The sequence below is a fragment of the Martes martes genome (assembly GCF_963455335.1).
Source record: "Martes martes genome assembly, chromosome: 18".
Lineage (NCBI taxonomy): Eukaryota > Metazoa > Chordata > Mammalia > Carnivora > Mustelidae > Martes > Martes martes.
In genome coordinates, this window is record NC_137906.1 from 101,706 (window position 1) to 115,038 (window position 13,333).

General features: G+C 40.4%; 1 protein-coding gene across 3 annotated transcripts in view; it reads right to left on the reverse strand.

Annotated features, from left to right (window-relative positions):
- Positions 1 to 437: 437 nt before the first annotated feature.
- The window catches only part of SEPTIN14 (septin 14), a gene marked incomplete at both ends in the record, with an annotated part of 375,063 nt that continues 362,167 nt past the window's right edge, over positions 438 to 13,333 (reverse strand). For all 3 annotated transcript variants that reach the window (XM_080830903.1, XM_080830905.1, XM_080830904.1), the window contains one exon: positions 438 to 617. In XM_080830903.1, the coding sequence (XP_080687029.1) occupies positions 438 to 617 (180 nt within the window). The remainder of the gene's footprint in view (positions 618 to 13,333) is intronic.

A 13,333-nucleotide genomic window follows, 5' to 3' on the forward strand; every position in this document is an offset into this window, starting at 1 on the left:
ACCATATTTTATGCCTATGGCTCAGAACAAATCCCCTTTTTCTTTCTTTTTTTGTTTTTTAAACAAATCCCCTACTTATATTCAGATATATTTAAGATATGCACTGGAAGTACAGCCAGAGGTATAGTTAAAAAAAACTCACAGCTTATTAACACTATTTACACTGTGCTATATGTTCCTTTGATTTTTTTTTCATTTTAGCAAATATTTATTGAGTGGAAATTCTGTGCTAGTTTTATTATAAACACTGAGGATACAGAATCTAACAAAATGGTCAAGGTACCTGCTCTTGAGGAATTAACATTCTAGTTGGTGAACATATACAATAATAAAACAAATTTTAAAAACTAGTACAGTTAAGTACTGTAAAGATCATCTCACTGGAAGATAGAATTGAGAGTGATAGGTTCTACCGTACACAGAAATGTAAGAGAGGACTACTTCTTACGCTCTTTCTCCTTCTTTATATTGGTGCACACTTGAGTCTGTAATGTTTCAGAAACAGCCTTCATTTTATAAAAATCTATTATTTCTTCTTCCAATTGTCTTCTCTCCTCCTCAAGTTTCATTGTCTCTTCTTGCTGGACTCTTTTAAGATGCTCAAACTTTTCCTGTAGCTGGGGAACAAATGTGCAGTTATGACTCAAAGCACTCTATTCCCAGGTGGCACATTCCCAGGAACATGTTTGTCTTTTCTACTGGTTATCAAACAGCCTACATCAGAGTAGAGCTTGATATTAATAACAGTTTCAAAGTTTCATATTTAAAGTAAAAAAAATCAGGTATGGAATTTCTTTTAATTTTAAATGTGTCCCCATTGAACCAAATGAAATAAAACACAAAGTTATGGAAAACACTCAATTGTAGAAATTTTTCCTAATGAGGTAATATTTTTAACTCTACATTTTACCATAAATCTCTTTGACTAAAATTTGATAAATCCCTGTCTACTAAAAGTACATACATTAAAATATGACATGGATTATAAAGTATTTCTTGACATTTAATTGATAAAGACATTCTTTAGCATAATTATAGAAAGAAACAAAAACCTCATTCAGTTACTTTTTACTTGCTTCTGAGATCTTATTTAATCTGTGGTGCTTAAAATGAGCCCTATTAACCATAGGAAGGAAATAATATCACCTTACTTTCCATTACAGAAAGGCCTGGGTCTTTAGCATGAACTTATTCAACATAAGGATCGCTTGTATGCATCAGAGGACATATTATTTTTAAAGTTATGGCTACAATGATGTAAAAGTATGAAGGACAGACTTATTTTCAGTTTAACCTTTTGAAAAACAAGCAGACTAGGAGCTTAAACTGCCATAATATTAATTAGCTAATTTATATGGCTATGAAGAACACAAGAACATTGTTAATACTAGGGGTTTTCGACTCTAGATGGCCATTAGAATCACTCAGTAAGCTTGCAAATCTCCCAGTGCACAGGCCGGACACAGGTCAGTTGCGTCGCACTATCTGGAGTGGAAACCTGAGCATCACAGCTTTTAAAAATTCCTAAGTGATTTTAACGTGCAGCAAAGTTTGAGATCCATGGTTTTAAACCAAGATTACTTTTTCCTCTGCTGAGGTTGGATATCTCTTAGAATTATATTTTCGTCCCTGAGAGGAAATGAATATCTACACACAATTAGAAAAGCTGGGGATGAGACCGTCTGGTATCTATAAATGAGGGCAAAATCAGAAAAAAAAAAAAAAAAAAGTTTCACCTAAACATGGAAGGGTGAGTCTTGGAAGGAAGATAGCAGTTAGAATAGGAGGACCTGAGGCTCACCTCATCCCACAAACACACCTAAATAACTATCTAAATATGCCAAAAACCAACCTCAAGAGTGACAGAACAAACTCCGCAACTAAAGGGAGAGAGGAGGCCACATTGAAAACGTAGGAAGTGTGGAGATGTGATTTTGGGGAGAAATGGATCACAGGTGCTGTGAAGGGGAGAGAGCTGTTGTCACAGAGAAATGGCATGAGACAGAGGACCACATAGGGGAACACACCAGGAGAACATTTCTCCAAAGTCATTGGTTTGGAAAGTAAGAGTGACTGAGCTTTGTGAGTTCTTGCGACCTGTGAGGCTTAAAGCCTAGAGTTTTAAAGGTCAGCAGGCTTGGCTGGGTAGAGCCCTGAGGGCACTGCCCTGCTCCTGGAGAGAAGATATACAGACAACCCAGGGGCATATTGCTTGGAAACAGCAATCTGAAGAACACCTGGGGCACATAGGTGAAAGATTATTTATTCTTCTCAGAGTGCATACCTGAGAGGCAGCATTCACTGAGACTTCTCTCCAGGAACAAAGGAGGTGGCTGGCACCATTTGCCTACAAGTTCCTCAGCATAACACAGAGCCACGTGCTAGAACAGATACAGCACTGACACTGGCTTCCTAAGTTCCTTACACCAAGCCCACCCCTCCGCATTCTGGCAGGATTGCTCTTCTTAGTCAAGCTTCCCTCAGTGTAGTGGGACCCTCCCCCAGAACACCAGCACAAACTTCCACCCATACCACATCTCCCCACTGAGTACTTCAGGGCCTTAGTTCTGAAGGAAACGGTATCGGGTCTCATTTCACAAGCAGACCAGAGCACTTCTAGTTAAACCTCCCCACATTCAGACCAGAGACCAAACACTGCCCACTCTTGGCAAGGAGTGCCCCTGCAGAAGAATGGCCTCATGGATAGATTATCCAAAACACAACAGCAGAGTGCACACAGGACATGCTGGAGACACTCTCTGAAGGCTAGGCCTGGGCACTACATGATCTTTTCCTCATAAGACCATTACTTTCAGGAGCAAGAGACATAACTGGACCTTCTAACACAGAGAAGGTAGAGACTTGGTCAAAATGCCAAAACAAAAGGATTTATCCCAAATGAAAGAACAAAGTAAAATCAAGTCATAGAGTGAAGCAAAAAAGATATAGGTAACATTCCTAATGGAGAATTTAAAGGACTAGTCATAAGGATACTCACTGGGCTTCAGAAAAGAATAGAAGTCATCAATGAGACCCTTACCACAAAGATAAAAGAGTTAAAGAAAAAATAAAGGAAGAGAGGTAAGATGGCAGAGGAGTGGGGTGACCCTAAGCCTGCTTTGTCATTTGAACATAGCCAGATAAAGATTGGTTTATTCTCTCTCTTTTTTTTAAAGATTTTATTTATTTATTTGACAGAGAGATCACAAGTAGGCAGAGAGGCAGGCAGAGGGGGTGGGGGGAAGCAGGCTCCCTGCTGAGCAGAGAGCCTGATGTGGGGACTCGATCCCAGGACCCTGAGATCATGACCCGAGCCAAAGGCAGCGGCTTAATCCACTGAGCCACCCAGGTGCCCCAAGATTGGATCATTCTAAACACACAGAAGGTAGGAACTGTGGAGAGTTGATCCATGGGAGAAAAGAGCAGAGGGTGCTCCCCAAGAAAGGGAGCCCTGACTGAAGAGGGAGTAGCAAGAGAGGAGAGGAGAGAGAGAGAAAGCATGGAAAAAGAGAGATGGAGGAGAAAAAAGTGAAAAAACAGACATGTGTGTTTCACACAGTGAAAATATGCACAAGAAAGCTATTGCTCAAAACCATTCATGGGGGGGGGGGAGAGAGGCTTACATTACCACCAGTTTTCTGTAGACAGCAGAACACAGATTCTGAGGTATGGGAAGTTTGCAACACACCCAGTTTCATGCTTGAGGAACTGAGTGGTGTCCTTGTGTGGGAGCAGAGCTTAGCCCCAGCAGCTGGCAGCCTCAGCTCCCCCTTGAGAAGCAGTTCCCCCACCTGGAGTGCATTTGGGAGAGGTGACATGGCCTCTCTGTGGGCAAAGTTCCCTGTGGGTGGCATTAAGGGGTCCTGCCCACCAGTATAGGAACAAATATGCTGGCTGAGAGGTACAGACCCTGAGAGTTCTGGCTGGGTATTGCAATTTACCATAAAATCTCATACACTGCTTTCTGTGACAAGCCAACTCCAGCCAGAGCTTGAGAACTTCAGTGCATCTGGGAGAGGTGACAGGGCCTCCCCACAGGCAATGGACCCTGAGGGCACCATTGAAGGATCTGGCCCACCAGCACAGGAACAAAGACACCAGCTGAGAGCTACAAACCTCAGTGCCGTGTGTGTTGTGATTCACCATAAGCTCCAAACTGCTGCATGATCCTGCCACTATCTTCTGCTACAAGGCAGCACTAGCCACAACATCAGGAAAACCTCCCCAGAGAATCAGTGTTGGTCTGCCTTTCCAGGGTCTCTGAAGTGTGGAGTTTTGAATCAGCAACTTTACAGGTAATACAATGGCACTAAATTCATGTCTTTCAGTAATTACTCTGAATGTAAATGGACTAAATGCTCCAATCAAAAGACATAGGGTATCAGAATGAATAAAAAATGAAAGACCTATCACCGTGCTGTTTATAAGAGACTCATTTTAGACCCAAAGACACCTCCAGATTGAAACTGAAGGGGTGGAGAATCATTTATCATGTTAATGGACATCAAAAGAAACCTGGAGAAGCCATCCTTATATGAGACAAACTAAATTTTAAACCAAGGGCTGTTGGGGCGCCTGGGTGGTTCAGTCTGTTAAGCCCCTGTCTTTGGTTCAAGTCATGATCCCAGGGTCCTGGGGTCAAGCCCTGCATCAGGCTCCCTGCTCAGCAGAGGAGTCTGCTTCTCCCTCTCCCTCTGTCCCTGTTGTGCTCTCTCTCTCTCTCACTCTCTCAAATAAGTAAACAAAAGTAAATAAGTAAATAAATAAATTTTTTAAATAAAATTAAATTAAAAAATTTTTAAATTAAATTTAATTTAATTTTAAAAATAATTAAATAAAAAATAAAAAATTTAAAATATTTTATACCAAAGACAGTAATAAGAGATGAAGAAGGACACTATATCATAATAAAGGGATCTACCCAAAAAGAAGATTTAACAATTGTAAAATATTTATGCCCCTAACTTAGGAGCAGCCAAATATATAAATCAATTAATAACAAACATCACAGAACTCACTGATGATATTAAAATAGTAAAAGACTTTAACGTCACTCTTATAGCAATGGACATATCATCTAAACAGAAAGTCAACAAGGAAACAAGGCCTTTGAATGACACACTGGGTCAGATGGACTTCACAGATATATTCGGAGCATTTTATCCTAAAACAGCAGAATACACATTCTTTTCTACTGCACATGAGACATTCTCCAAAATAGATCACTTATTAGGTCACAAATCATGGCTGACCAAGTACAAAAAGACTGAAATTGGACCATGCACCTTTTCTAACCACAATATTATGAAACTAGAAATCAATCACAAGAAAAAAATCTGGAAAGACCATGAATACATGGAGGTTAAGCAACTTTCTACTAAACAATGAATGGATAACTGGCAGAGACAAGATGGCGGGGAAGTAGGAGGAGGCGCTGTTTCAGCCTGTACCCTAAAGTGAGCTGATTACCTACCAAAGAACTCCAATCACCCATGAAATCAGCCTGAGATCAGAATTATACACGTCTGGATCTCTACAGGGGCAGAAGACGCCAGTGGCCAGGTAAAGCAGAGTGGGAACATTGGACTGATATCAGAAGATAAACAAAAGGGGGAGGGAGCCACCAGAGGCGACTGATTGGAAAGTAATACCCCAGTACGAGAGTGCCCTGTGTCTGGGGACCAGCATTAACTTGGAGTCTGGTTGAAAGCACTCAAAAAGAGCAAAGGATTGCGGGGGGGAAGTTGTGGGAATCAGGGCGGTAGGGACAGGGGCTTAAGTCCCCGGACCCAGGACAGCCACCCCTGGCACTGAACTAGAGAGAGTGCAGTGGAGAAACCAGGTCTTGGTCCCTGAGCCACCAGCACACCTGAGAACGCGTGGGGTCCGGCTCCCGTGAGGGGGTGGGAGCCTCGCCAGACGGCAGAACGCCGCACCATGCTATCAGAGCCAGAGATGCGCACGCCCCACACCCTCCCCTGGGAGAGGTGCGCAAAGGCGCCAGCCCAGTGCTCTCGGACCCGGAAAGAACAGGCATTCCCAGCCCGGGCCAGAGGGAAAATCTCAGTGTGTAGAACCTCTCTGGCGGTCCAGAGCTGCCCAGACAGCCACTGCTGCCGTGGTTTTGGCTACAAGCAGGAGATCCTATGTCTCCAGGGACCGCGACTCGGAACCTGCTCTGCCAGCAGCTGAGGGGGAGCTTATGTGCTCTGCAGCACCCACAGGGGAGCAGGCTGAGGCTTCTCTCTGAGAGGGAGGTTGGGGGGCGGTTTGCTTTCCTCTAAAACCTCCAAAAACCACCAAAAGCTGTCAAGGCGAGAGAAAACAAATGAACAAACATAAAAACTTCCAGAGAAAAACAGCCTGAAAAACCGGTTTCGTCAGAGCCCACCCCCTTGAGGGGGGCGGGAGGACTTAACTCAGGGAACATCATTGACTGAAAACCCAAGTGGCAGGCCCCCTCCCCCAGAAAACCAACCAGGAAAAAAAAAAGACGACAAGAGAACAACCACTACTACTTCATAGATACAACTTTTATTTTTAACTCGTTCCCAGTATTCTGGTTCATTTTTTTATATATATATAGATAATTTTTTAACCTATTGACCATCACAGTGAAATGTCCAGTACATCAAATTCCATAATAACCTTTTAACCTGAACTTTTTGATACATACACCTGTGTTTTTCTTTTGCTTTTCTATTTTTTATTTTTTTTTAATTTTAGTTTAGTTTAGTCTAGTTTATTCTTTTTCAATTTTTATTTTCTAATATTCATATAGAGTTAAACTTCAAGGTAACCCCCTTTCCCCAATCAATGCTACCCCTATAGGTAAACCAATTTTTAATCCCCCTTTATCTTAGGAAAGTTGAGTCCTTTCACAAAGATATCAAGATACATCCAGGAAGAATCAAAATAACCTACCTCGCCCACACTGAGAATTTATAACCACTCTCCCATCTTTTTCTTCTACCACTGTTTCTGTATATTTGTGTTTGTCCTGATAGTATATAAATCTTATACTTGGGGTTCTTTTTGACGAGGTTCTTCCTTTTTTTGCTTATATATATATATTTTTTTTCTCTTGGCATATACTTTTATCAGTCTTTTTATTTGTCTGTTTTTGTTTGTATACTTCATAAATCTTACCTTGGGGCCCAATTGGGCTAAGGCTTCTCTTTTATCTTCCCTTTTTTTCCTGTCTCTCTCTCTCTTTTTTCTTTTTCTTTTCTTTTTTCTCTCATTTGGGTGGGGAATCCTAATTGCTCAGAAGCGTTCCAGGGTGCACCTTGACTGCACCACGGTTGATACATCCAGCTATATCCGTTCAGCCATCTCTCACCAAAATGACTAGGAGGAGGAATGACCAACAGAAGAAAAATACAGAGGATGGGCCTTCTGCAACAGAGCTAATGGCTATCCATATAGACAATATGTTGGAAAGGGAATTCAGGCTAACAATTACCTAGGCAATAGCTAGGTTGGAGAAAGCCATGGATGACCAAACGGAATTGATTAGGGCAGAACTGAAAGCCACCAGGGATGATGTTCGCAATGTTAGGGCAGAACTGAAAGCACCAGGGATGATGTTCACAATGCTCTCAATGAGTTCCAATCTAATCTAAATTCTCTAAAAGCTAGGGTAACTGAGACCGAAGATAGAATTAGTGATCTGCAGGACAAACAGATAGAGAGAAAGGATCAGGAGGAAGCCTGGAACAAACAGATTAGAAGCCACGAAAACAGAATCAGGGAAATAAATGATGCCATGAAACGTTCCAACATCAGAATTATTGGAATCCCTGAAGGGGACAAGAAAGAAAGAAGTCTAGAAGATATAGTGGAACAAGTCTTCCATGAAAATTTTCCCAATCTCACGAATGGAACCAGTGTTCATGTACTAGAGGCAGAACGGTTTCCCCCCAAGATTATAGATTCTCAAAAGTCCTCAAGACACCTGATGGTAAGAATGAAGAATTATAATTGTAGGCAGGCCCTCTTGAAAGCAGCTAGGACAGAGAGGATCCTTACATACAAAGGAAAGCCCATCAGAATAACATCAGACCTGTCCACAGAGACCTGGAAGCCAGAAAAGGCTGACAAGATATATTCAGGGCACTAAATGAGAAGAACATGCAGCCAAGAATACTTTACCCTACAAGACTGACATTCAAAATGGATGGAGAGATAAAGAGTTTCCAAGACCGGCAAGGCTTAAAAGACTATGCAACCACCAAGCCGACTCTGCAGGAAATATTGGGGGGGGGGTTCTATAAAAGAGGAAAAATCCTAGGAATAGCATTGAACAGAAATATAGAGACAATCTACAGAAAGAAAGACTTCAAAGGTAACACGATGTCAATAAAAACGTATCTATCAATAATCACTCTCAACGTGAATGGCCTAAATGGGCCCATCAAGTGACACAGAGTTGCAGATTGGATAAAATGACAGGACCCATCCATATGTTGTCTACAAGAGACCCATTTTGAACTTAAAGATACACCCAGGCTGAAAGTGAAGGGATGGAGGGATGGAGAAGCATCTTTCATGCCAATGGGCCTCAAAAGAAGGCCGGGGTAGCGATTCTCATATCAGATAAATGAGATTTTAAACTAAAGGCTGTAGTCAGAGATACAGAAGGACACTACATCATTCTTAAAGGGACTATCCACCAAGATGATCTAACAATTGTAAATATCTACGCCCCCAATATGGGAGCAGCCAATTACATAAGAAAACTATTAATCAAGATAAAGAGTCATAGTGATATGAATACATTAATAGTAGGAGATCTTAACATGCCTCTCTCAGAAATAGACAGATCATCGAAGCAGAAAATCAATAAAGAAACAAGAGCATTGAATGACACATTGGACCAGATGGACCTCATAGATATATACAGAATATTCCACCCTAAAACAACAGAATACTCATTCTTCTCAAGTGCACATGGAACCTTCTCCAGAATAGACCACATACTGGGTCACAAATCAGGACTCAACCGATACCAAAAGACTGAGATTACTCCCTGCATGTTCTCAGATCACAATGCTTTAAAACTGGAGCTCAATCACAAGGAAAAGTTCGGAAGGAGCTCAAGCACCTGGAAGCTAAAGACCACCTTGTTTAAGAATGCTTGGATCAACCAGGAGATCAAAGAAGAATTTAAACAATTCATGGAAACCAATGAGAATGAAGACACTTCGGTCCAAAACCTATGGGATACAGCAAAGGCGGTCCTAAGGGGGAAATACATAGCCATCCAAGCCTCCCTCAAAAAAATTGAAAAATCCAGAATACACCAGCTGTCTCTACACCTTAAAGAACTGCAGGATACAAAATCAATGTACACAAATCTGCTGCATATCTACACACCAATAATGAAACATCAGAAGGAGAATTTTTTTTAATCTGATGTATAATTGCACCAAAATAATAAGATATCTAGCAGTAAGCCTAACAAGAGAGGTGAAAGATCTATACTCTGAAAATGATAAAATACTGATGAAAGAAATTTAAAATGACCATTTTTAAACATGGAGTGGAAAAACACTCCATGCTCGTGTGTCTGGTTAAAAGCACTTAAAAAGAGCAAAAAATCTTAAGGTGCATCTGGTGGAATTGGGTGGTCATGGGCACAGGCCTAAGCCCATGAATCCAGGACAGCCACCGCCCGCAACCACCCATGAAGGAGAGAGTGCAGCAGAGCCTCCAGTTCCTGGTCCTTGAGCCCCAGCTGTGCACTGCTTGTACCAAACTGTAAAACCCGAAGATCAGGAGAAAACAATATATTAAGCTCCTGGTATTGCCTTAAAACCTGTATATTTCATAGATACAACTTTTTAAAAAATTCGTTCTCATGATTCTTGCTCTTTTAATTTCTTTAACCTACATACCAGTACAACTAGAAGTTTAATACAACATACTCCATAATGTTATAACTTGAACTTTTTTCATACATGTACCTGTGGGTTTTTTTTTCTTTTTTCTTTTTCTTTTAAATACATATAAATACAAGCTTCAAGATAATCCTTTTTCCCTATTCAATACTACCCCTATATATAAACCAGTTTTAATCTCCCTTTATCTCTGGAAAGCTGATTCCTTTAACAAAAATAACAAAATATACCAAGGAAGAGCCAAAATAACCTTCCTCGCCCACATCGAGGATTTATTACCACCCTCCCCGCTTTTTCTTCTGTCAGTGTTTCTGTGTATTTGTTTTGTTCTGGTATTATATAAATCTTATTCTTGCAGTTCATTTTGACTGAGTTCTTGTCATTTACTTTTGTTGGTCTTTTTGATTGTCTGTTTTTGTTTATATATCTTACTTTGGGGGCTCATTTTGGCTGGGTTTCTCTTTTCTCTCTCTCTCTCTCTCTTTTTCTTTTTCTTTCTTCTGATTGCTCGAAAACTTTCCAGGGTGCACCTTGCCTGGATCATGGTTGATATATTCAGCCATAATTCCCTCAACCACCTCTCACCAAAATGACTAGGAGGAGGAATACCCAAGAGAGGAAAAATTCAGAGACTGTGCTCTTTCCCACAGAACTATTGGATATGGACATAAACAGTATGTCAGAAAGGGAATTCAGGGTAACAATTATTCAGGCAATGGCTAGGTTGGAGAAAACCATTAGTGACAAGATAGAATCTCTAAGGGCAGAAGTGAGAGCTACCAGGGTGGAAGTTAAAAATGCTATCAGTGAGATCCAATCTAATCTAAATATTCTAACAGCTAGGGTAACAGAGGCAGAAGATAGAATTAGTGATCTAGAGGACAAACTGATAGAGAAAAAGGATCAGGAGGAAGCACGGAACAAACAGCTTAGAAGCCATGAAAACAGAATTAAATGAAATAAATGATGCCATGAAAGGTTCCAATATCAGAATACTGGGATCCCTGAGGGAGTGGAAAAAGACAGAGACTAGAAGATATAGTTGAACAAATTCTGGATGAAAATTTTCCCAGTCTGGGGAATGGAACAAGCGTACATGTCCTAGAAGCAGAAAGAACACCCCCCAAGATAAATCCAGAAAGACCTTGAGGCACTTAATTATGAAACTGATGAATCGAAATTTTAGATAAGAGTTACTGAGGGCAGTTGGGGGGAAGAGTTTCCTTACATATAGAGGAATATTCATCAGAATAACATCAGACTTCTCCACAGAAACCTGGAAAGCCAGAAAGGGCTGGCAAGACATAGTCAGGGCACTAAATGGAAAGAACATGCATCCAAGAATATTTTATCCAGCAAGGTTGACATTCAAAATGGATGGAGAGATAAAGAGCTTCCAAGACTGGCAAGGTTTAAAAGAGTAGGTGACCACCAAGCCGGCACTACAAGAAATATTAAGGGGGGTTCTATAAAAGAAGAAAGAACCCCATAGAGAACAGAAATTTACAGAGACAATCTATAGAAACAAGGACTTCACCAGCAACATGATGTCAACAAAAATGTATCTTTCAATAATCACTCTCAACATGAACAGCCTAGATGCTCCCATAAAATGGCACAGGGTTGCAGACTGGATAAAATGAAAGGATCCATCCATATGCTATCTACAAGAGACGCCTTTGGAACCTAACGATACATCCAGACTGAAAGTGAAGGGATGGAGAAGCATCTTTCATGCCAACAGGCCTCAAAAGAAAGCTGGGGTAGTGATTCTCATATCAGATAAACCTGATTTTAAACTAGAGACTGTAGTCAGAGATACAGAAGGATACTACATCATCCTTAAAGTGTCTATCCACGAAGAAGATCTAACAATTGTAAATATAATGCTCCCAACATGGGAGCAGCCAACTACTTAAGCCAACTGTTAATCAAAATAAAGAGTCATATTGATATGAATACATTAATAGTAGGGAATCTTAACATACCACTTTTGGTAACAGATCATCCAAACTGAAAATCAATAAAGAAACAAGAGCTTTGAATGACACATTAGACCAGATGGACTTCATAGATACATACAGAACATGCCACCCTAAAACAACAGAATACTCATTCTTCTTGAGTGCACAAGGAACTTGCCCAGAACAGACCACATACTGGTTCACAAATCAGGGCTCAACTGATACCAAAAGATTGAGATTATTCCCTGCATATTCTCAGACCAAAATGCTTTGAACTGGAACTCAACCACAAGAAAAAGTTTGGAAGGAATTCAAACACTTGGAGGTTAAAGGCCACCCTGCTTAAGAATGTCTGGATCAACCAGAAAATCAAAGAAGAACTTTAACAATTCATGGAAACCAATGAGAATGAAGACATATTGGTCCAAAACCTATGGGATATGGCAAAGGCAGTCCTAAGGGGGAAATACACAGCCATCCAAGCCTCACTCAAAAAAAACTGATAAATCCAGAATACACCAGTTCTCTTTATACCTTAAAGAACTGGAAAATTAACAACAAAATAAGCCAACCCCACAAAGAAGGGAATAATCAAGATTAGAGCAGAGATCAATGAGATAGGCACTAGAGATACAGTAGAACACAACAACAAAACTAGAATCTGTTCTTTGAAAGAGTCAATAAGATCAATAAACCACTGGCCAAAATAATCCAAAAGAAAAGAGAGAGGACCCAAATTAATAAAATTATGAATGAAAGGGCAGAGATCATGACTAACAACAAGGAAATAGAAACAATCATCAGAAATTATTATCAACAGTTATATGCCAATTAAGTTAAGCAACCTAGGAGAAATGGATGCACACCTGGAAACTTATAAACTTCCAAGACTGAAACAGGAAGAAATTGACAACTTGAATAGACCAATATCTAATAACAAGATTGAAGAAGTGATCAAAACCTCCCCAAAAAATAAGAGCCCAGGACCTGACAGATTCTCTGGGGAAGTCTACCAAACATTAAAAGAAGAAATAATACCAATTCTTCTGAAGCTGTTTCAAAAAATAGAAACAGAAGGAAAACTTGCAGACTCTTTCTATGAAGCCAACATTACCCTGACCCCAAACCAAGCAAAGACCCCGTCAAAAAGGAAAATTTCAGACCAATATCCCTGATGAATATGGATGCCAAGTTTCTCAACAAGATCCTAGCTAATAGGATCCAACACTACATTAAAAACATTATCCACCATGACCAGGTGGGATTTATCCCTGGGATGCAAGGGTGGTTCAACATTCGCAAATCGATTGATGTGATAGAACAAACCAATAAGAGAAGAGATAAGAACCACATGGTCCTCTCAATTGATGCAGAAAAAGCATTTGACAAAATACAGCATCCATTCCTGATTAAAACACTTCAGAGTAAAGGGATAGAGGGAACATTCCTCAACTTTGTAAAATCTAT